Consider the following 25722-nt stretch of genomic DNA (forward strand, 5'->3'; position numbering starts at 1 on the left):
CATCATATCTAATAGGACGGTGTCTTTACAAATCAGAGTTGAAGTTTAGTAATCAAAATGTCTCTCAGTGGCATACTGTACAATAACTAGCCAGGCACACAACATCTGGACATAATCAAGTCCTTCTCCTTTCTACTGTTCCTCAGGTGCTGCACTGCTGTGTGTCCGGCTCCACCCTCCACACCCAACAGAGCCACTACCTCCTGAGCCTGTCAGACTTGTCCACTGAATACGACCTCATGTTGGGTCAGGTTAAGAGCTTCGAGCCGCCACCCTCCCAGACTAACACCAACGACTTCGGTAACTTGCTCACCGTGGCTGAGGGTAAGGACACATGGGTGTGGCATGTCTACATTCACAGCGGGAGGGCAAGAGCCATCCTAATGCCCCTTTTTACTACCTGCTGTGTGCCAGATTGCACTAGGTTGGCAAATAAAATGATGGCGCTGCGTTCATTAGGAGTATAGTATGTGTGCATGTGCCCATATGGGTACGCATGCATGAAAAAGTGAAAAATGGCTGTTAATGGTCACTGTCAACTGTCACCATCATAGCTTATCTCCGGATCTTCTTTTCACATGCTGCTTTATTTTAGCTCCATACTGTACTTCTTAAAGACCAGAGAGACATATATTAACCCCCCCCCCCACCCCACCCCACCCAAAAAAATCAAAAAAAGATAACAGGGAAAAGCAAACTCTAAGTAGCCCTTCCATTTGGAGCCTCTCCATTAAATGTCAATATCTTATTAAAAGTATGAAAAGGAAATCAACCATCACAGGGAATGGAATGTTCGCATTAGTGCTCAGCCCTAGAGAGAAGACCCATTATGGGGTTTAGATAAAAATGTGATTATTTTTTTTCCCTTTTTTGTGACCTTGTGATTCCATTAGGCAATGTATTCCTCCCCCTCATGTCCTCAACTTCTGAAAAGTCCTTTGAGCCCAAATACAGGGCGCATATGTCTACTGAAACAATGTAAGAAATCTGAACAGTAGTTTTTTGCCTGGAAAATTTCACCACACATCTGCTTTTCGGTGCACAGCTGCACAGAGTCTTAGTAGAAATAACAAAACACTATCAAAAGGGCAAACCAAAGAGTGCCGGCCTAGTTATATTCATGCCCCCACCTCATATTGATCAAGTCACATCAAAGGGCCAGCGCATCTCTAATGCAGCTTGGCCTGCTTTCTAAAGAGCTTTCTCCACTTTGATGGGGGATGATGGTATTGATAGCACTGTCACAATGCAAGAGTGCATCTTCTTGTTTTTCCCACATCACTGCAGAATAAAGCACGGCATGCCTTTCACTTGGGAGTAAAAACCCGTGCATTTACATAAATGCAATTCACTAAGTAGAGTCCTATTCAGCAGCCTGTAAAGATGGTGGTTCTCATTAGCACTCGGCCAGTCTCAACGCTTGTCTATTGTAAGAAGACTCAATGGGCTTTTCAAAGTTGTCTCCCATGATTAGATGCTACCTACTTAGAGGTGTGCTGGCCAAGCTATTGTGAGAAATGAATAAAGTACTCCTATTAGTAATCATAAATGAGATTTGGCTTTGTGTAAGATGAGCTAACAGAGATGATAGCATGTCTACACACAAATGTGGGGTTTTTCAAATATGGTTAGAAAAGTCGGCATTAGAGATACTGTATTATAAAAGATAAAGCAGTTTCATTCTAAAGCCATCGATAACTTTTACCATTGATCACTTTTTAGACTGTCTCACATGTATTTTTCTTCAGTGATTGTCTCAGCCAATAATCAGTATATGCATCTTCCTGCCCCCATTCTTTCATCAGAAAAGCGGCGTCGTAACATGGAGCTGATTCCTCTGACAGCGCGGATGGTCATGACACACCTGGTGAACCACCTGGGCCATCATCCACTGAGCGGCGGCCCCGCCCTCCTCCATAGCCTAGTGAGCGAAAATCACGACAACCCATACGTGGAGTCGTCCGAGCTCTCCTCCGAGGTCTTCAAAAGCCCCAACCTGCAGCTGTTTGTCTTCAATGATACCACGCTGGTGTCCTACCTGCAGATCCCTGCCGAGACCCCCACTGTCGGACAGCCCCCCCATCCTTCCTCCCAAGTGCGCGTCATTGTCCGTGACATCTCGGGCAAATACTCGTGGGACGGCGCAATCCTCTACTGCACCACCCAGGAAGACTCTGTCGATATGGGAGTTTTTAATGCAGTAGATCGGCCTCTTTCTACCACCACTACGGTCACACACAGCAGAAACAAGCCCACCTCTCCAGCAAAGGGACCTTATAAAAATCATAGCTCGATCTTGGACTCTCTCTCTGACTGTTGTGACGAAGAGGAGGTAGACGTTCTGGATAAGCTTTTAGAGGACCTGGGTCACAGCAGCCCAGAATGCTTACCACAGCCACAACTCAGGCTCAACCAGCCAGCCTCCTCGCCCTGTGGCATGAACCTAGAGCAAGAGAGCGCAATCCTGGAGGCCATTCTCCGTCAGACTCAGCAGGAGGAGGAGCAAGTGAGGAGGTGGGATGCTGATGTCAGCTTTCGGGCCGCCAGCCAGAGAGAATCTTCCCACCAGGAACCAAAAGCTCCTTTCTACTTCTGCCGGCTGCTGCTTAATGACCTTGGCATGAACTCTTGGGACCGGAGGTATACCAACTAAAATTGGCTATGATCATTGCTCTGGGTAGCCTTATACTAGAGAGAGAAGGAGACAGATGGAGGTTTTGAGAAGTCATAAGTAGTCTCTCACTATGAATTTTCATCATTCAGTCTTCAAACTACATCTTACATGTAACCAAAAAAAAAAAAACAACACAAAATTGATTTAAGAATAACCTCTGCGGTCTGTTAATATTAATTTTTTGTATTCTAGTTACTTCACCTTTATCCTCAAAGTAACTCAGCTGTTGGCTTGTTACTCAAAGAGAGAAAGAGCAAAGTTAAAAGCACACTGGAGTCTGGAGCGTCTTAATCTCCTCTCCACAGGGTAAAAGTGCCCAGCTGTTTTCACTAAGGTCTACCTTGCCGAGCCACATCTTGCAGTGCTTCCCTGTAAATTAAAAGCTTACACCTCTTAATGGTGATGGCGCAACGTGCACACAGCTTGTAGGAGATTGCTGTTTGCACCTGTGCCTTCTTTGCCTCTGTTAATCTTGACCGCAAAACAAAAACTTTGGTTGAAAACAATTTTGTTAACAATTCGCTTGTAGATTATACCACTTTAAAGGCTGTTCATTGTCGCCCTAAAGTTTCCTAAATTATGTTTTGTGTACAGAATTCAAAATACGATGTCTAATCAAGACTGTTTTCATCAAACAGGAAAAGCTTCCATTTGCTGAAGAAAAACTCCAAACTCTTAAGGGAACTGAAGAATTTGGATTCCAGGCAGTGGTAATGCTTTTTTTAAGTTAAAACTGGAAATCGATGTAATTTCGTACCCTTTAGAAATTAGGTTTGTCTGAGATACTAATACCACTTATAAACCTGCCTCTACGTAAGTAAACTGCTTATAAGTCATACAGTTATTCAAAGCAGCATCATATTTCCTCCATCCCTCCCTCCCCCTCCTCCCTCATGATTTTCCTAACCTGTACCGTCTCCTGTTGATCACAGCTCTGGAAGTCTCTCAATATCACTCTCGCTGTCCTTCTCTTACTGCATCTCTCTTAGTCCAATCAATAAGTATTCCACACATTGCTAATGACAGGAGCTCTTTAAAGGACCTCATTCTCCCAGATGGCCAGACTTGGTTGGGCAATAACAACCTGTGCGCAAGCATGCAAAGTGTCCTAATTCTACCCCAGTACGATGCACTGCCATGGCAACAGGAAAAAGTAGAGGAGGGGGCCTTTGCTGCCACTCTTTTTAATATTATGTTTGTGCTGAAGAGATAGTGGAAAAAATTTGCAGACAAACTTGGTCTTTCACATTTTTCTCTACTCTCCTTTTATTGGACAACTGGATTATTCACAATTTGCCTTGATAAGCAAGGTGTACTTTCAGTCATTGGATTCACACTCAAAGCATTTTCTTCTGAAGTGGTTGAAGTAGTGAGAAGCTTTTCAAGCTCTGTTGCATTTATAAAATTGGCTGCTGTGTTGTTCTTTTTAGTATTGACTGCTATATGTTTCGCTCTGTAGTCGAGAGACGCACAAGATTGCTGTGTTCTACATCGGAGAAGGCCAAGAAGACAAGTGCTCCATCTTGTCCAACAGCACAGGCAGCCAGGCCTATGAGGACTTTGTATCTGGACTTGGATGGGAGGTGCTGACAACTACACCTTCAAATCAACACACATGTAGCTTAAACATACACACACATACATGCACAAGCTCACTTACAACACACTAAATTGTGAATGTATCCCTCAGGTGGACCTGGCCACACACTGTGGCTTTATGGGCGGCCTCCAGAGGAATGGCAGCACAGGTCTAACAGCTCCGTACTACGCTACCTCCACCGTGGAAGCCATCTTCCACGTCTCCACACGTATGCCATCTGATTCTGATGACAGCCTCACCAAAAAGGTAAGAAGTCTGTTATGTTTATGCTCATGATCTGTTCTCAATCTCTGTGTCGATGACTTTTGACAATCTCTGCCTGTCTGTGACATTTGGATTATTGTAATGTGTATTGTATTACTTGCACACCTCAAGTGCCGGGTATGTTAAGAAAAAGAAGAAAATACCACATTGACTGTTTGATGCAGCTACACAGTCCTGCCTGCCCAGAGCAGTATAGTGAAACTTGAAGTGCTACAGTATTAATAACATAGAACACACAAAATAAAGAAAATAGCAATAAGAGTTAAGATGAATAGAACAGGTTTTTAGGCCTTTTTTTTTTTTTTAAAAAAGTCTAGGGTCTGTGCTGCCCTCAGATGGGTAGGAAGGCTGTTCCACAAGCATGGTGCAGCAGAGCAGAATGCTCGATCCCCCATGGTGTGGAGCTTAGTACTGGAGGCCCGGAGGAGCGAGATGCTGGCAGATCTTAGGGTTCGGGTGGAGGTTTGTGGTATGATCAGTTCAGCTCTGTGTTAAGCTGTGATCAGGAGGTGTGACTCCAGAGTGTGGGCATTGATTAGTGACCCTGGCCAGGCAGGCCTGAGGAGTAGAGAGTCGCAGGCGCGTGAGTGAAGAGAGGGCATGTGCCGCTGTGGTAATGACTATGATTCTGCTAGCCCCTGCCCCCCTCCCTGTGTGCTGTGACCAGGGCCTGGATTCAGCCATTAGCTCTCCCTGCTAGGGCAGGCGCCGGCCGGATGCCGGCAGGATCCTTTTATCCAATTCCTGCTGCCGCCACAGGAGCGATCGATTGGGTTCTGCAGTAGGATTCTGAACTGTAGTCCACCAGTAGCAGTTAGCACGAAGAAATGAGCCGCAAGGCCCCTGCCCGTGCTGCCAATCTTCTCATACAGTACCCTGCTGAGAAGGGAAATTCATCAGGCTCTCCTCATATCCAACCCTTCTCCAGTCCTCCACTGACCTCCTCCCTCTCCGTTTCACAAATAACCCCCTCCTCATTCCAAACCGATGCCGAACCTGCGCTCAGTGACCGCAAAAAATTAGTCAAACTGAGTAAAGATCTTGACTTTTGCCGGCCAGAGTGAGGCGCTGGTGGGGCGGCCATGCCCAGAGTGGAGTGTGCTGCCACTCCACTTTCATTCATTTTACCAGGAACTTCTGTAATTGCTCATGCTCACCTTGCACAGATCTGCTCACCAGCCACAGGCCGGACAGAAATTGGCAGGCTGGCTGCATGCACGGATGCTTCAGAAGGCGATTGGGAGGAGGGGGGCAGCGGGAAGAGAAAGTGGTATGAAGAATTGGAATGAGAAACAGGCATCGTCTGTTTCCAAGTAGGATGTTTCCCTGTCAATTTAAAAATAACACTTTTAGTCCAGCAGTCACCCACTTTACTGGCTGTAACCATAAAGGCATACTGTGGGGCAGAGACGGATGAGGGAGCTCTCGCTGGGCAGATTGCCTGTTTGAAGTTGACGCAAGGGAAAAACCAGCTAAACCAAAAAGAAAAGAAGAAAAACCATGAATTCCTCAATCCAATTGTGGGTTATAGGGCAGTGCAGGCTGCATCAGTAGCAGCTGGCTTCAGTAATGCGGTTATAGAAGCGAACTGCAGGGTTGGGGTCAGGCCATGTAGACCGTGTGTGTTTGTGTGTGTGTGTGTGTGTGTGTGTGTGTGTGTGTGCGTGTTTGTGTGAGAGAGAGAGAGATAGATGGCTGCCGTAGCTATCACACTTACCCCCAGGCACCACAGCTTAACTGGGCTGCTGCAGGTTGTTCTGTGGTCCTCTGGTCTGCTGTATCCATGTGTGTGAAGCCCATTGGCTGGATGGGAGGTCAAAGAGGGCTAATTGGACAAGAGCCTTCGACTTGAATCACATTTTTTTTTTAAAGAAGTCTCAAACATTTGGATGTGATTAACAAGGGAGTAAATAGATTGGTGCTGAAGATGATTGACTCGAGTATAAGCATCCTCATTAAACTTGTGATTCAGCTCATCCAAATGCTAATACCTTAACCCAAATTAACACCCCAGTGTTGATTGTGTACTGCAAATGCATATTCAACATTTTCTCTGAAATCGTCCCAGTAACTGACCTGGTTGGTACCTGCTGATCCTTGGACAGACAGACTGAACTGGCGAGCACCAGTAATCAGCATGCCGTGGATTTGTTTAAGATTACCGTATTACCATAATTAAGGGCTTATAATAGAATGTGCTAATTGCATTTTTGGTGGCGAGGGCATGTTTCTTAATGGCTCATTAGGCCCCCAGTACATTGGCAGATGTTTTCTTCTGAGTAGAGGCTCACTTTTCAGTGTCCATGATACCCCAGAAAAGAGAAGGACAGCTTGATTCAACATCGTTGAACTACCAGCTAATAAGTGATCTACACCTGTCAGAGAATATAATATGGCTGTGTCCATCTATTTTACTTTGGAAAAGAGGAAAGCTGTTTACCCATTTCAAACTAGCATCAGTCAATTTCCTGTCATTTAAGTGTATCTTCTTGTCCTGCCCAGTTTCATTTGTGTTTCTGAATAGAGTGGAAATGGGAAGCAATTTAATCTCTGATGGGGAAAGTTAATTGGATTTGAATTATTTGGTTTTAAAATGCTCAATTTTGTGCATTTTGACTTTGCAATTTGAATTTGTAATGAAAAAGCTATAAAAAGAGTCAAAACCACAGCCCCAGACCCCTATTTAAACCATTGTTTTCAAAGTTTGTGATTTAGCTGTAAGCAGTCGACTTGTTCTCGCACCTGTCATTTTACAACAGTGCTTATAATTCAAAAAAAAATCATAAAACATTAAATAAAATGTTGTACGCAGTTATAAAAGCCTCAATTGACCTGTCAGTAATAAACAATAATTTATTATTCTATATAACCCCTATACCTCTGTTCACTTCTCGGCCTTCTGAAGGTGATGTGGGCCCCAAGATGCAGACTGGATAAACCCAGTGACATACCCTAATCCTGCTAAATTTGTGTTCCTGTCATCATCACCATAGGGATGAAAATTACCTGCACTCGCCAGGCACTTGATTAGTCTGATTTTGTTTGTTTGGCAGCTGCGTCACCTGGGAAATGACGAGGTGCACATAGTGTGGTCAGAGCACACCAGGGACTACCGACGTGGCATCATCCCAACTGACTTTGGAGACGTGCTGATTATCATCTACCCGATGAAGAACCACATGTATTTCATTCAGATCATGAAGAAACCACAGGTAAAAGTCACTTCATTTTGTTAAGACCATCGTCAACAATACACACTCAACATGCATCAACTCATTGGAAGTGTAAAGTTATTTTTATTGCATGTGATTATTATTGTTATTTTTTGATTAGCGTCTTTTTCCTTTTCTATTAAGATGGCAAATAAAGTGTGTTATTTTCCAGGCACAACAAGCAAGAAAGTCATGCAGATTATTTTCAGTACTGCACAAATTTCCAGCCTCTGCTCATAAGTTAAAGCAGTCCTTTCTTCATGTTTCCCTGTGCAGACTTTCCTGTTAGTTTTATGGGTTCTTTCGCCTGCCTGTCTGAAGGCTCTCAGTTTCCCCTACTCCAGCAGTGCATTATTACCCACACTGTGGGTATGTGCTCTCAGAGATGGTTACTATCCTTTCTTGACTAGCTTTCATCTTGGCTACTCCATAGTACTGCACTCTGTGTGGCCTTCTGGAGGGTAGTGAAATTTCTCTGTCAGAGAGCAGGCTGCCTTCAGATGATCAGATATATCCACAAAACTATCTACATGAACACGCTGAAAACATTTCTCCAGAATATAAGCTTTTTTTTCATTACTCACTCAAGGTATTGATTTTCTTTTTTTTTTCCACATAATTTTCTGAGAGATGACTGGGAAATGCATAACAAAAGCAAGAAACAATAGAGTCTCAGTTTAGCTTTTTTGAGGACAGTTTGAGCCATAGCCAGCAACAGCCCCAAATGACCCACCATCCCAATGGATAAATGACTGTAGTGTTCCTGTAGTGATATCAGTGTTTATAATGAGTTATTGATCAAATTGCTACATTTACAAGGACCCTAATGTTCCTCTTTTAATTGGAATAATAGCCCAATTAGAATAAAAATGCCTCATGTAACCACCTCAATCGGAAGAGACTGGTCCGAACCGGCCTGATCAGAAAGAATTTCCAAATCGGGTCAAGAGGGGCGATGTAAATCTTTGATAATCCGTTCAATAGGTCAATATTAGCGCCTAATAACCATGTAAACCCTTAATCCAATCATTTCTCTCTGATTGGAATAAATATATTCTTTCTGTGCATGTTTGGCCCATGTAGGGGTAACATTAGGTGACATGATGGTAGAGAGAGAGAGTGTGTGTGACAGAGTATTAAGTTACCAGTATATATGTGAACGTAGCAGTGCAGTGTGTATAGTTTAGATTATTTATCAGTGAATAAAAGCTACAACCCCTCAAGACACAAGACAAGTTCCCATGTCCTGCTTGCCACCTGCTGATTACAGTGAAAGGGGGTTAGCCCAAAAGTTAGATACAATGGGTTAGCCTAACCTGACCAGTTCACTTAAGGAGGACTGATTTAAGGTTGACCAGCTGTTCTCATTGTGACAATCTCAGCCGCTCCTACACAGAGTGGTGAAATGTATGGCTGCTGAGTCTCTCCCCAGTTTTGCTCAGTTCATGTAAACACCAGAACATATTAGATCACATCCCATGTAAACAAGTGACCCAAAATATTCAATCCAAATGATTTCAATCAGAATGAAAAAAAGTGTGCATGTAACCGCAGCTAATATTTAGTTCTTAGCTGTGTGTCAATAGTCATAGACCAGCCCCATAGAGAATTCACTGTGTTTTATTACTATAGTGGGCTGTGTTTGTTTCATATTGTATACCTGATTACAGTATTTGTTCTTGTCTTTTATACTATACTTGCTTGCTCTTGTACAAATTATCTTTACTACCACTATTATCACTATTTCAAAATGATTTATTAAGACTGAGAGAAAGTGTTTTGATTGTTAATGCACTTGATTTATTTAATCCAACGTCCAAAATCTAAATTTAACTAAGGTCAAACAGGATCTTGATAGCTGCAGGTTAGTATTCTTTCAGAGAGTAAGTGCAACTTTCCCCATTAAGGACAAATGTGCATTAAGTTTAAATATTTCAGTAGTTGCAGGTGGTTCACAAATAAGTGCATAAGAAAATATTTAGCCGGTATCCAGCAGAGAGTTTCAAATAAAGTAAGCCTCTAACACAGTTGGGACAAGGGCAGAAGACAGCTGAAGCACTCCACCAATGTGCCACTGTGTGTTGTGCCTCCACCGTGTTCTGCCCCCCCCCCGCCCTTACCACCCCATGCAGGCCAGTGAATTTCTCCAAAATTCTTAAACTTTAACTGCTTCCACCTCCTAGAACCTGTGAAGGTATCCACGTAGCTTTCTGATGTTACTTTATGCAGTGTCACACCAGGTTCCTTGCAAGAAATTGAGTTAATTGTTCTGTATCATTTCAGTTTAAATTGTATATTTCGACTGGTTATTATATTCCCTGAATTACCAAGTTGAAGACAGCAGGACCTTTCGGAGAGACTTTGACATTCACGTCAACTTCCAGGTCAACGACCATTGAGCTGCAGTGATTAAGGGCCCCCTTCCAATATGCATGAACAGACGCGTGTACCCACACACACTTGCACGCTGCCGCTAAAATGTATTTTGCCCCTTTGTATTTGCTCGGTAGCTCAATATGAGTGCATTGTTTAGTATTGATTGTCATTTTAATTTCATTTACCTAACATTGATTCGCATTAGATATGTGTGGTTGTCATGCAAAGTTAGGTAACATCCGATTTCATTTTGAACCCTTGCCCTAAACAGATGGAGAAACGGTTGAAAAAAAGAAGAACAAAAAGATTTTTAATCAGTCCTTCCTTATTTTTAAGCACTTGTATGTCCAATGGCAGTGCACAGACCAAATTAACTTTGGATCAGTGTGGACATTTTAATGCCTCATGTTCTTATTCTTCTTACTTTCTCAGGTTCCTTTCTTTGGGCCTCTGTTTAATGGCGCCATCGTCACTGGGACACTTCTGCCAAGCTTAGTGCGGGCCACCTGTATCAATGCCAGCAGAGCCGTCAAGTCCCGGCTGACTCTCTACCAGAGCTTGTATCCTTTACCACTCATGACTTCTGCTTCATTTACTGTTCACTACCCCATATGGGGACGGCTCATCAGAGGAATGCAACAATTTTTGAAAAGCAACCACTGATACAGGTGAGATCATTAAAGGTTGTGAATTACATTTAGTAGCATTTTTATAATGATTCCAATAGACGAATAACACCACTGAGCTTACATTTTTAGCACCACCAGCGCCCCATTTGGGTAAATTCACTGAGACATGTGGCGTGCTTGTCATGTCAGCCAACGTACACAGCTGAGTGCTGACACTGATCTTTATGGGCTGTCTGATTTACATACAGCTATTAGGCCAGGGCTGTTTCACAGCCTGGAGCAGCATGGGAGGTTGTGTGGGGCTGTTTGGGGTAGGAGCACAGATAATGTGTCATCATCTATCACTACCATTTTATAGAGCACAAGGAGAGCCAAAATAAGAGCACCATCAACAAATGCGTACAAGTGCATACAGATACAAGCGCACACACACACATTCATACATACACACGCTCTCATCCCTCCACCCATCCATCTAACAGTGCGCCGTTAAGAGCCTGACTCCAGCTGTAGTTGTCAGTTGGTTTAAAGGGAGTCTAATCACCAATGGAGATGAATTAGCATGTGAATGCCAGCAGCACAGAGTTGGGGGGTGAGATGGGGGACAGAGTCGGGATGGCCCCTGGAGGGGGAAACCTGATCTCTCTTAACGCCCTGCTCCTCCTCGGACAGCATGTACAGCATCACCACACCAGAAGCACGCTGCCCCTCTGGCGGTTGCTATAGAAACCTCCCCCAAGGAGGTTTCATTTGGGTGGAAGAGTAGCATCTATTGTTTTAAGACACTGAGACATTTTAAAAAGTTGCCATTTCTTTTAAATAAATATCAGGTCTTTGTATCGTAGTTATTTACAACAAAGGCTTTCACTCTTTAGACACATTACGACATACCCTGTGTATATTGTTTACAGTTGGGTGTGTAAGTATGTGTCTGCCTGTATGCATTTCACAGCGCATCACATCCCCTGGTCCCCCACCCCGATATCAGGCCTTGTCTGTGTGTCCCCAGGGGCATCCTGAGTGACAGATGTCTGTTACCCGACGCCAAGTGAATTAGCCCAGTGTGACTCTCAGTGCCGAAGGGGGGCCAGCCACAGGCCTGCCTGCCTCAAGAGCCTGAGGGGCGGTGGGGGGGGCGGAGGGGTGGGCGGGGGTGGGGGGGTGGGACAGTACCGGGCTTTTGCCAGGCCACAGAAGCCTTTACCTGGCATTCCTTAGCAGAGGAGCAGACAGCACAAAGGCATGATCTATGAGAGGAGATAAGCGCTGCCTCTGGAGTTCTGGCACTGATAGGCTGCCAGGCTTCACGCAGTCCAAGAGAGGAGATGAATGAATGTGCCAGGCAAAGCACACTGCCAGCATGAGTATCTGCATGTCTGTCTGTCTGCTGTTTGTCTGCCTAGCTAAAGGAGCTTGTGAACAGAGAGGAAATGTATGAACTACTGACTGAACACAGTGTTAAGTTTGGTGTTTGCCATGTGAAAGCGATATCTGTGTTTTTTTTTTTATCGTAAGACAACTGATATCACAGAATGTCCTGACTGACACAATGTCCAGTATTGGCATGAACCATAAATGAAACCAAGTCTCGAGCGGCAGGTGCAGTTCCTCCTTTATATGCTTTCATCATTGGATTTGCTGTCGTATTGTAACAGCCTTTTGCACTTCACCGTCTCCAGTCGTCATTCTTCTGTCTTCTCAGGATATCTGGCTCTTTATCTTTCACAGGTTGGAACAATGACCAAACCTCTCTTTTTTTTTCAGGATGTGTGTTTTTGTGCAAGATGAAAATCCTCATCCTTAGTTTACCCCTTCACAATGCCTTAACAATCCACAGTCTGCTCTCTGCCTGTGAGGCCACTCTCCAAGGTAATTAGTTGAATATTTCTTCAAAGAGAAGCTATATGACCCCCGTGTGTCCAGATAAAAGGCCAGTATGGCGCTGTGGTCCCCTCTCTCGCTCCATCACAAGACTCGAGAGGACTCCAGCAGTCTGCTGCAACGCTCACAGGATCTCTCAGGCTAATAGGATTTGATATTGAAAAATGACCACCAGCAACATTTTCAGAAAATACACACACGGATAGTCCAAAAGAGTGTTTTTCAGATAAATACTCCCCCCTTTGCTATCTGGCTGTATTTCTCCACATCACATCCTCTGTCTCTCCTTTCCTCCCACTCTGATTTGTGAAATCTCTGTAGTTCTATTTGTTTTCTCGCACAGCGTCCAGCTCTCAATGTCAGTTAGAATTTGTGTCAATTTCTTCCTCATAGACATCCTATCACAAGCCTCTCACAGACAACTCATAATGTATCATCTATTATTTATATGCCTGATGGAAAATGCAGCTGGTCTGGCTTTGTGGGTTCTAAGTGTATTGTCTGCAACTAGTCCACCCTTCATAGCTGCTTTTTGAACACTTGTGACCACAAAATGTAAAATTCTGCAACAACATCAATGTTTATGAAACCACTCATTTTTAGTGATTCATCAGTAACAGATTAACATAAATGGTCATTTGGCGCCTCTATTAATGGGACTTATCACTGCATGCAAACATTGTATGACATATCGGCTTGAAAGAGACGAGTTTGTTTGTGTCACCTGAACCCAGGCTGCTGCTGGATGGCCTTGCTGTCTGCTGCCATTTACTGTATCATGAAGATCCTTCATACTGTCATTGTAGGATAATGTCTTTATCCAGAAGCTAGGATTCATTTCTCTCTTCAACAAGCACTTGAGTTTGATGTGCCGTCCATCAGTCTTTGTGATGGGGGTATTGTTAAGGGTAAAAACTGTCTGCGTGTGTGTGTGTTGGGGAGACGGCAAGTTTCTAATAGGTGAGACAGTGCGGAACTGACCTTGATTCATAGACATAGCCTCCCTACTGGACAGAATCAATAGCTTTTGCACACTGCCCTTAGTCCCCATCCTCTTCTCTGACACACACATAAACACACACACGCTCGCACACACCCAGATCCATCTCCAGGCAGCGATCAATAACCATAATCTGTTTCTGCCCATCGCCAGTCATGCGAGCCAGGCTTTTAGGTGGTGTGTGTGTGTGTGTGTGTGTGTGTGTGTGTGTGTGTGTGTGTGTGTGTGTGTGTGTGTGTGTGTGTGTCTTTGTGCAGTAGCAGAAAGATGAGAGGGAGGCTTGATCCTTCCAGTGGAACCCAGAAAGCTGCTGAAGTCTGTCATGTTCCCTCACAGGCTCATGTGAGCATATCTACAGTCCCCCAGCTCCACAGAATGCCCAAAACAAGATGTACATAATTTCAGTGGATGTATACTGACAACATAATGCATATGATATCCTGTATGCACTCCTTTGTGTGCTGTTACTGCACCCCCCCCTCCACGCCCCCCACCCCACAGACGCCATCATAATTATTACAGTCGCTGCATTGACATTCTGAGCAAGTTATTGTCCCACTCCCTCACTGCGTCTTTGTCCAACGCCAGCTCGTTCTTTTGTATACTGTAAGATTCCTCACCTAGCGGAGATGAAAGTGCGCCTGTATGCATGATAGGGTGTCATGAATAGGATCTGCCATGTTAGTGTTGTCTCACATGAATTATTTAGCATCGTTGATAGGTCTAATTTGCCAGCTGTTGTGCCATAACTGTCGGCAGTCTCATGGATAATACTCAGCAGTCTATATCACTGTGGAACACAGTGCTTGACTGGGCACAGTGAGACGCCAAGCTAGTCATTATATGCTGGGTTCATGTTATGGTCTGAGCTGATATGAGTATAACTAGCCAACTTCCTGTTTATGGAAAACAGGGCTCTCAAGTGCTGACCAACTGAAAGAGCTAGCAAAAATTGTCCCAAGTTATTTGTGATAAAAACAGAAAAAGTCTTAAGAAATCACTCTGACTTGTCGTGCAATGGATGATATTAACTATCCAGTAGCGTATCGGTGTTACTGGATGCAAGCCCTTTAGTTGGAGGAGGCAGTTAGCTGATTTGGGGTGGGTAGGTAGTTGGGGGTTGGGTTAAAGGCCATTTCTGAGTTGAAGTGTTCCTGCTTGGTGTTGGCCAGGGTGGTTTGGGTGGAGGCTGGCATTGGCTTTGATAGAGCGGTTGAGAGTTTACGCAGTATTTGGGGGGCTACAGAGAGAGGAGGGGTCTCTCCCCCACTGAATGTTTTAACCTAATCCCATTATCAGTGTAGCGCACTGCCTCCCAGCTCTTCCCCCTCCTTATCCCTACCCCCTCCCACCCCTCTCTCCAGCTGACCAGCTGTTCCTGCCGGGACTCACGACAATGTCCGATGTGTTCAGATCACTGAGTACCCCCCCCCCCCCCCCTCCCAACACACACACACACACACACACACACACACACACAAATACACAGAGCGCAGTCCATGCACAACCAAAGCAATTGCCTAGCCCATTGCTGGAGCCTAGGAAGGCCTAGAGGGAGGAGGGTGTTAGTTAGGGGAGAAGGGGGTAGCTTTGGGGGTGAGGAGGGGGGCAAGCACAGGCCTGTCAAACCAAGAGCCCTGACTCAGGAGGCAGGCCAGCTCGGATGGCATATGGCGTCTAGCTTCATACAACATGCAAAAGTATTCTCTCCCTTCGCCCCCTCTCATCCACTCCCCCCTCTCCCTGTCTCCCTCCCCTGCTGCTAATGCAGAATGACTCATAGCATTACTCATTTTTTTCCTCCGTACACCCCCCCCCCCACACACACACACACACACACACACACACACACACACACACACACATCAGTTCCTCCTCCTCTTGCCACCCAGCCTGTAACAAAAGGCGTCCGCTGCATGGCACCCACACCCTGAAAGCCCTGGGGGCCCAGCCCAGCCCAGCCTGCACTCCAAGGTCTGAGCTTCATGGGGCCGCCCCTTTTAAACACAGGTAGAGCAGGCGTGGAACCAGACGGCCAACAGCAGGGACCCAGAGCCCCGCCTGGGGTACCGCACACACACTGCTGGTGTCAAACTGTTGTGCCTGTTGGTGTGTTTGTGTTTGTATGTACACGGAAACTGCCTTTATTTTGTTGTGCATCTGCTATTACGAAACCACCGTGCTTTGTGTGTGTTCAAGTGTGTTTTTGCATGTGTGTGCACCATGTGTTGTGTCTCACTGCAACCTTTCTAACACATAAGGGGCGCCTTTGTTTTTATTTGCCAATTTAATAGCATTGCTTCCTTCAAGTGTAATTTGAATTTAGCTGGATAATTTCAGGTTTATCCACATTTTGATTTATTTTACTACACTTAATTATTGACTTTTATTAAAGCACTATGTCGTGTCACAGAGCTTTCAGTAGCCAAAATAACCCAATTTTTTATACAGCCCATGAAATTATAATATAAGAAACCACAGAATTTCCAACTAACACAAGTAGATGCTGCATAGCCTAGTGTAACCCAAAGAATGTCATGCTCTGTGTATTTTTAAACTTGAACCCCCACCCTCAGGCCCCTCCCCTTCTCTCTCCGTCTGTTATGCATTCATGTCTGACATCTGTCTGTTTGTGAGCGGCAAAGTGAAAGCCAGCAAGACTGCCAGTTTTGTGTAGGATCACCGTCTCCGTCCCATCACTAATTCAGACTCAGTTACATAAAATAACTTACAAGATGGTGATGATTTTCTGTATGTAATTTGATAACTGTTAGGTATATGTCAGTGTTAGGACATATCAGTATTTTCTGTATTTGATATATTTAAATTCCATTGCAATGCTGACACCATATTAATGTAGATTATTGGGGGATTTTCACTAAAATTTAAGATAAACTCAAAGTGCAGATCTCATTTGTTTAATTGTTTACATGTAAATGAAAGAATGTATCCCCATAGTACATAGAAAATTCAAGTTGAGGTGAATTCTGTGCTTGTTTCTAAAGGTCAAATAGTAAAAAAATGTCATCACTGTTAGAAATTACAACTCTTCAAGCAACTTTTTCTAGATGACACAAACTGACTTTTCAAAATACAAAGCATGACAGTACAAGTGCCATTGTACTGAATATGTCATTGGGTATCAAGTTTAATTTTGATATATTTGATAACTAATTCCTTGTTGTTATACATCTCTGATGTCAATAACCACATACGTTTTTTTTTTAATTAACTGCTTTGTCTGTTCTTGAAAAAAATGTTGCGTCAGTGTCATAATGCAAAGTTTAATTTCTCCCAATTCAGGGCTCAAAAGAAGCTAATTCTTACAGATTAAGAAGGCAAAAAGGATAGCATGGTTTTAATCAAATATAAATTATTTATAATTTATTGTAAATTATTTTGCAGACACTTGGACGTGTAGGCCTTAAAGTGAGTAATGACCCCAAATTGGCTACTAATACTGCATGTAATGGAATGACTGTGGTTAGTTTGGGTGTTAACACTTATCAAGACTACACCCTTGGAACACTGTCTGAAATAACAAAGAACTGTCTTCACTAAATATCAACAAAAAATGAAATGATTATAGTGACTGTTTTGCTAATAGGTCATTGGTCGCTGTCCATCAGCCAAAATACCCTGACCTCAGTGTCACCACTGGACTAGTACAGACTGCATTGCTGTTGAGAGGACATGTTCATTGTGATTGATGTGTGGTGGTGGTGCTTCTATCGCGGGTGTAAAAACCTGTCTGTCTGCTTTAAATGATTAGCATCCAGCTAGCCATTCCATCTGTTCCCCCTAGTCCTGTTTAATTAATGAACTTTCTTTCTCCGCCCTGTAGCCAGCCAGCGCAACACTAAAGCAAAAGCTGTTAGCCCTCTCAGGTTATCCAAATGGATGTGTGTTCTTGCCCCCCTCTCCTCAATGGGTGCGTTCTCATTGATTAGTTGTGTTTTGTTTTCCTGTCTTTTGTCTCAGGGTTCTTGAAGGGAGGGTTAATGAGCTTTCCTGGCAAGCTGTAGCGCTTGGAATCCGGGGATAAATGGGAATAATTTTGTTGTTGTTTTTTTTTTTTTGTTTTGTTTTGTTATGTTTTTTTTTGTGATGGGCTTGGCAGAGATGTGAAGCCTCGTGCCACCATGTGTGTTTGCGTGTATGAGTGCGTATGTGAATGATAATGTGTGTTTGTTTGGATGTGTATGAATGGCTTTGAGGCGGGGGTGTATTGCATTTCATCCCTGCTGGTGCATTATTCCTCTTCAGAAGCAGGGAATCTGGAACACTCTTTAACAGTTGGCTCTGTCACTATTCATCTTCCAGCCATCTCAGCAAAACTCTTGTCTTGTCCTCATTTTACCACCAAGTACTCTCTCCCTTCTTTTATGTCCCTTCTTCCTTCCGTGTCTCTTGTTACAAGGCAGTGGACAGCCCTTTGTCCAGCTAAAGCTGCCCTCTTTTGTTTGCGCGGCCTTTTTTATCCTTGTGCTAATCGCCATGGTCGTGTGCCTGAGTTGGACCCCATATTTCACGCTCAGCTCTCCTTTGTTTGACACACCGCCCCTGATAAGAATCCCAATTCTAGGGCCTCTCTGATATTGAAATCCAACAGCGGCGTAGAAAGAGCCTTCAATCATCCATTATCTGTGCTCCAGTGATTACCATTCAATCTCCCAGGGTCCAGGCTCCTCATCACCAGCCCCAGAGCTGAGGCCGTCCCCTGAAAGAACCCGCATCCCTTAACGCCTGTGTCACATTCAAGCATATCCATAGATATTTCTGACGCCGTCTTGAGACAGCCCCGCATTGAATGCTGCTGGGAAATGTCACTGAAATGTCACTCATCATTCTCCACTGGAATCTCTTGGTCTCTGATGTGGCCTTGGGTTTTTGGGGACTCTTGTGAGGACACCTTGTGACATTATTGGGTTTCTTTGTCCCTAAATGGCCATTAAATTTCCAATTCTCTTTTTTGTTGGGAGATGAGAATTGCTCTTTTTTTTTTTTACATAAGACTGGGCTGCTTTTAATGTCACAGACTTAATTGGCTGTTTTAAGAAGGAATTAGTTGATTATTTATAAGTTGCACATTAATGCCTCTTTAAATGGTTCAAAGGCAGTGTCTGCTCCTCCACTGGCCTGTGGCCATTGTTCCCTTTTAGAGGATGTCCTTGTGCCTCACAGCATTTGCATTTTTGCACTAAATGGAATTTTCTGCATTGACAGACAAGGCAAGGCAAACAAAGCAATAACAAAAACAAAACATTTAAGTATGCATCGCTGTGCATTGTCTGTCTCTTCTTACAGAAAGCAGCCTTTGATGTGTTAATACTGATAGTCTGTTTTATTGTCAAGTGGCGGTTGTTGCTGAAAGAGAAGCACTGAGAAATATTGGCTAAATCTTCCTGTGTCTCTCCACTGCAACAGGCTGTAATAAAATTGGGTTGCTGTCAGACACAAAATGTTGTTGGTTGTGGAAGCAGGCCCAAAACATTTTAGTGGTGTAACTCTCTTATCTTAAAAATCTGTGAATCTTTGTCATACAGTGTAAGAGGATTGGGGATTTATACAACAGATGATTATCATTTTACTGTTTTCGTCATTCAGGCTGCTTATTCCTATTGTTTTGGTTGAAATGTAAGAAAAGCTTTGTGCTGTAGACATCCACTTATCCAACACTCTATGTTTAGATACACAGCAGCTCTCAGTACCTTTGTTTAATGTAGTGTACACATCTTCATTAGTTATGTATAGCCTCTAATTACTATTGATGAGGCTCTAGCTGATTTGGGTACAAATCTATAGCTTTTGTTATTCTAATGAGTGTTATTTACCCTCAGATCTCCAAGCCAGGGGGCTTTGGAATGGGGCTTTGTGCAGGCAGATATAGCCAGGGCAGCTCTAGCTACACCCACTTGTTTTTGTATCTGCCGACTTTGACAAAATCCAGTTTCCCTCCCCCCACATCATCACCCGTCTGCATGGATGTATAGCACTTCCCGCTCCTCCATCTGTTTTTGTCCACCCATGAAAAGGTCCATTATAATCTGCAGGATGCACAGTTGACGTGCCGCAAGCTCCGCTTGAGCCAATCAAGGCAGTGCACCGAACTTAGGCCACGAATCCAAGAGGCCCTAACACCTCCCCCAAGTTCATTTTGATTAGCTGGGCTCTCTGTCTGAGATCGTCAGTTGAACAAGTTTTTATAACAACATTGTCTCCATCATCCCTTTTCCCTATAAAAGCTCCCAGTCTGAATGGGGCTCTATGCATGCCCACTGGATGATGGCAGGCTCCTGATTAACCCTGGAGTGACTAGCTAATGTCATTGAAGGAGGGCCACCTGGCTGTGAGACTGTACAGTCAGCTGCCACTGAAGGGCCAGAATAGGAGACGACCAGGTGTTGGGCTCCAGCCCCCCTAATTGTTGCCATGTAATAGCCTGCTTGACTGCACAATATAGCCTAGGGGCGAGGATTAGGAAAAAGCTGTTGCCAACACAGAAGTCCATTTTCTTTTTCGCCTAAGGTTTTGTGTGTGGGTTTCTCCCAGTGTGCATGCTTATGTGTGTATACATATATACATCGCCCTTTGCAATCCTCATCATCCATTACAATTACAGCAGGTAGAACGCAGGGCCCCCGTTCTGGCACCCAGCCCTTTACCCACCCATCACATTAATTCCAGACCTACACGCTATATGCCTGCTTTCTGATTGGGAAGGGGTTGGAGTAAACCTTCTATCCTCAGTAAAAGATACATGGGGGGGAAAAAAGCTGAATCTAAGAAGGACATTTGACACTAGTTGTATGTACAGCTGTTTGCCTGAAAGTAACTATTCCAGACTTATTATATGGCTAAAAAAACTTAACAAAACTAACTGCCTCGTGATTTTGGCGTAATTTACTCCTTGACTCTTCAACATATTCAGTCATCATGGTTATTTATAGAATTTTGACAAAATTATATCAACAAATTGGCCAACAGTCTGGTGTCTGCATATGTACTTTTTAGAGAAGAGTTCATACCTCATTGTAACCATAATGGCATTGATTGAAATATGTCCAAAATGCAAATATGAGGGCAAATTAAATCACTCTTGTCCCCCTGTAACTAACCCTCGCTTCCCTGTGCGTTCACCACAGCTGTGATCATATGTAACCTAGCCCTAATCATTATCATTCCCGCTAAATGCCTGGCATTTTGCATAAGGCCAGGAAGCCTAATTGGCCCGATGAACCTTTTCATAGAGGGGGCAATGGAGGAACAAGAGACTTCATCTGCAGTATGTCTTGGCAGGGAAGCAGACAGAGATGCTTGGCGTTAACGCATCACAGTTATTCTGTTGCACATGCCACAAGCATCATTAAAATTGCAGAAGCCTCTGTTCATTTAGTTTTAATATTTCATCAGTGCTTGTCTGAACAGTGTTATCATAGGGTTAAAAAAATCAGAGCCATTTGGCATGACCCAGAGTTGGCACACTGCTTGTACGATTGCAAGTGTCAGACTGGTTTCCTAGATGTGTCAAATAGATTATACAACGTCAAGGTGCTTCGATTGCCACTGTGCTTTGTGGTGGTACAGGTGGGCTGAACATGTTGGTAGGTGGAGTTGGTGTGTGTAGCTGTAGAGTCTGTGTAATAATTACGAAGCTATAAATTTCATCATGCAGAAGAAAGAAGAGGTGAAATGCTTCATAAGTAATCAGATGAATTTCAATTCAAGACCGGGATCCAGCGTGCCCTTCCTTGTTCCATCTTTGACTTTTTATTAAAAGTTCAAATTAAGATCAGATAGATGCCGCGCTTCCCTGTCTCGATTCTAAACAATTCAAATAGCAGGAACTGTAGCAAAAAAATAAGACGAATATTCACCTCAGATAGCTCATATGATGCCCACCTTTGTCCTGACCTAATAATGTACCCAGAAGGCCAAGGCATTCATGTCACTCTGGTCATCATCACTGACAAAGGAAACCTTCAGAGAGAACTCTCACCCAGACAGTCACAGAACTGTATCTGTTAATCTTCATCCCTATCAGCCTTTTGTAGCTCATCTTATTATGACTTTCTGTTAATGCACGGTGGAGGCCTGTGTGACTGTCTGGCTATAATGGGCCTGTGTTTGATTAATCATGTCGATCCATTGTGTTTCACATCTAAGGCTGCTGCGTTAGTACTCATCAATGGAGACCAGAGTCCTTTGAAAAGGAGATTGGTTACAGACTCAGCTCATCTGAATACACAAGCTCAGTAGGCTTTGATGGTAGTCATGTTGTGTCCAACAAACCATGCTACAACAAATTATGATGTCACTAGTGATTTTGTTGCTATCTTGTTTCTCTGAGGTGTGAGGATGACTTCTTGCTTTATCATTTATAATCTGTGAACCCCCAACAATCAGCCGGTCTTAACATACTTTAAGGGTCAACATTGACTTTGTTGTAGGTGCTGGTTTTATGATTTGTCGTGGAGCAGAAATCGATTTTTAGTGTCCCCCAGAGGAATGGTGGGCTGCCAGAGACTTGGTGTGCTTGAGAAAATGGGTGACTACTTCCTCCAGTCAGCTCATAAATAACCTGGTCATGCCAGCTACCAGACATCAGATTTTGTCTGCAGTTGTTGCAAAACCTGTGTGAAATCACTGATGGGCAGTGATGATGTCACAGGTTAGGAGTGATGTCACAGCCATAACTCCCCATCCCGCTGTCTGAATGCCAGATGGACGGTAGAGAGGTGTGGAGGTTGGAGCTTAGAAGCGCTTGCTGTGGGAAAGTCACCCCTCAGGAGGTGTCATTAACCCGGGCTTACTGTTTGACCCGACTCCTTTGGGGCTCCTGAGCTCCAGTTTCCTGGACCTGCTCCTAATTAGGCTACTTGTTAAAACTCTCCGAAACCAGCTAGTCCTCTAGAGCATCTGATGTTGTGTATGTCTATGCACTCCCAGAAAATGGACACACAAACACCTCCACTCATCATAATGCATCTGTAACACATTGAGATGTTTTCTGTCCTGGTGCTGTGTCTACAGCAAAAAGCTGTTTAATGAGACACCAAGGTTTGAGTAGCTGCCATACAAAAAGGGAATTGGGACACACACACATACACGATACAATCACCCTACTGGCTGGTTTCTGTCACACACGCTCTCACTTTATCCATCTCAATCTGTTGTTCCTTCCCACTCTGCCATTATTCCTGCAGCCAGCTTTATTGCCACATTCACTCTGTCTGTCCTTATCTTTCTTTCTCCCTGTGTCTCTCCGTCTAAATGTCTCTGTCTTACTCCCCTTTTTCCCATAATCACCTCACACCTCTGAGGGCCTCTGCTGAGACGAGCTTCGCACCTTAGTCCTCGCTGTGACAACAGGTACCGCTGGCACTCATCGCCCGGCCTCTCTCCAATCAACACCTGCTCTGCTTTATCCCTCTTTCTTTCTTTCCTCCTTTCCATCTTAACCCACCCCCCACCACCACCCCCTTTTATCCCTTTTTTTTTTGTGTCACCACCAGTCCTTTTCCCCATGTATCCCCTCTGTACATTTCCCTGCCTCTCTGCCATTTTTCTGCCTCTTATCTCCTTTTCCATAATGAGTAACAGTTCTTCCATATGCAGTTGAAATCATTTCTCCATACCAATGCCTTCTGGAGATGGTACTGCAATTCCCTGTTGATTTAAACTTGTTCATGCTACAGCAGTCTGCTTTCATTACCTCCTTTGGTACCCAGTATAATGACTGGTAATAACAGCCTGTATGCAAGTCATTTGACAGCGTGTCTTTGAGCTTGCTTTTGCCACCATCATTTTTCAACTTGACACTTTTTTCCTTTTAGCAACTTGTTCGCCACCTAAGCAGGAGCTTTAACCCTCAAATGTATCCATAGGGACGGACAGTTTTGAGTGATATCCAGCAATACTACCATGAGTGTACATGTGGTATGAGGAGGAGGTGGGGCACTATGCCTTTAAACAAAAAAAAGTAACAACCACATCTGCTTTTTTTACCCTGCTTGCACTGGCACCCCGGCACCACTAAGCAACCCCCCCCCCCCAATCCCTTCCTCTTAACAGGCCAATTATGTGACTGCTGGGAGTCAATGGCGCTGTGAGCTACTCCTGAGCTCCTCTCCTCACCAAGGTCAAGCTGATTGGCCCAGGTTAATGGGCAGATGTGGGGCTAAGAGAGGAGGGGGTCAAGCACCTAGAGGCACCCTCCACCTCATCTCTAAACTGTCCCTCTTCACCACAAGAGCCCCCTTTACCACCAGCGCTTCTACAAACAGGATTAACCTTGGCTGCTGCCGTGGAGGCCCGAGGAGCGTAGGAGTGTTTTTTTTCCCCCAATGCATAGTAAAGATTTTTTTAGAAGTTTTTTTTAAATGTTCTTCAGGTAAAACTGCCAGAACCATAAGGTGTGATGGTCAGTCATGTGTCCTCTAAGGTTGATGGATAATGTAATACCTGTTTTTGTCTAGGTTGGATGAAATTGTTTTTTGTTTTTTTTGGTTTTTTACTGCTGAATTAAAGTCTTCGTTAGATTTTAGTCAGCATTCCTTCACAGATAGTGTCTCTCAGTGTAGTAGCTTGTATGTCTCTGAAAGGGATATGGCATAATTCTCAAAATGGGCTTTCTGAACTGTTCTGTGACTCAGTTGCCTGCCATGTTAAAGCTATAGCTTAGGATCTGAAACCTTGTTGCCACACCCCCTTTCTTCCATCTGTTTTGTCTCTTATTATTATGAAAAACACACTAGTTAACCAGAGAGATTAGAAGAAACTCAACATGACAAGGGTACTCCGGATAAAAAAAGGTGGGGGCAGTCACCCTCCCTGCACCCGTAGTCTGACTTCTGTGACTTAGAAGTGGATAGAAATGGAGCTTGAGTAGTGAAATGTCAGTATGGGGCGTCTAAGACCCCTTCTAATGCTTCTTCACCTAATCTGGACCTTCGCCCCTGAGCCCTGCCTTAAAAACAGATTAACTGTGTGTGTTTGTGGCATTACTTCTGTTCAAACAATGGGCGTGGGAAGTATTCAGATCCTTCACTTTTCCCACATTGTGTTGACTTTAACGTCAAGTTTTAAAGCTGATATTGTTTTTACACATTATTTTTACACTTTTTTGTCCTTTAATCTTGGATTCTATGTTTGATATCCTTCCAACCCTTTTTTATTGTATGGAGATTATATGTTCTGTCTGTCCATAGATTTTTATTTGGGGCTCTGGTCTGGGGCTTTGGCAGAACCTCTCAAGGACAGAAGTCACCAAAGCCACTCTAGTGTTTTTGAGGCTGTGTGATTTAGTGTATTTCCTTGCTGAAAGGTAAATCCAAATCTCACTCTGAGGCTGTATTTGTTGTGTTTGTATTCTCATAGAGTGCTACTGCAACCAGTTTACTTCACTGTTGGGATTCCGAAAGGTTTGAGTGATATCTTGTTTTCTCCAGAAATTGCACTGGTGTTCAGTTGGCATTCAGACCAAAGAACCAATTTTTTGTCCCATTATGCTCACAGAATCCTTGAACTTCCATTTGGCAACTCCAGATGGGCTGTCACACAATCGTCGTTGGGTCCTTGTTTGTCTTCTCACTAAGACCTCTGTTGTCTGGTCACTGAGTTTGGTCGAATGGTATAGTAATGGTAAATTTATGTATTGCTTTTGAAAAGATAAGTGTAAGTTAAGGTAAGTGTGGGACGGATGGGAAGATTCACCAATTCACATCAGTGCACCGACATAAACGTTTATGCAATTGCCCAGATTTAAAAAAAAAAAAAAAAAAAAAGTGTGCAGCAGATACAATTTGGGATGAACTCGCAATGCATCGTTACATACATCTTTGCATCAGTAAAATCTGATTTATTTACATATAATTATTAGTAGAGGCCCTATGCCTTTATTATGTAGAAGAGTGACCAATAATTTGTTATTTAGATTGATTCCTCCTCTCTGAACTGTTTCTCAGGCGCACTAGCATGCTACAGCTAAGTGGTGTACTGCCAAAATGTTGAGTTTGTGCTCAAAAAGTTCTGCATGTTGGAGTAAATGGATTATTAAACTATTTTGACAGTAATTGTTTGGGTCA

The 25722-nt window shown here is 43.7% G+C and overlaps 1 protein-coding gene across 5 annotated transcripts in view; it reads left to right on the plus strand.

The window, feature by feature from the left end:
- The window catches only part of ralgapa2 (Ral GTPase activating protein catalytic subunit alpha 2), a 95768-nt gene that overhangs the window by 55952 nt on the left and 14094 nt on the right, over positions 1-25722 (plus strand). For all 5 annotated transcript variants that reach the window (XM_067615298.1, XM_067615294.1, XM_067615297.1 and 2 more), the window contains 7 exons: positions 147-324; positions 1806-2640; positions 3313-3384; positions 4134-4257; positions 4365-4520; positions 7592-7750; positions 10559-10686. In XM_067615298.1, coding sequence (XP_067471399.1) covers positions 147-324; positions 1806-2640; positions 3313-3384; positions 4134-4257; positions 4365-4520; positions 7592-7750; positions 10559-10686 — 1652 coding nt within the window. The remainder of the gene's footprint in view (positions 1-146; positions 325-1805; positions 2641-3312; positions 3385-4133; positions 4258-4364; positions 4521-7591; positions 7751-10558; positions 10687-25722) is intronic.

This window comes from Thunnus thynnus, chromosome 16, assembly GCF_963924715.1.
Source record: "Thunnus thynnus chromosome 16, fThuThy2.1, whole genome shotgun sequence".
Lineage (NCBI taxonomy): Eukaryota > Metazoa > Chordata > Actinopteri > Scombriformes > Scombridae > Thunnus > Thunnus thynnus.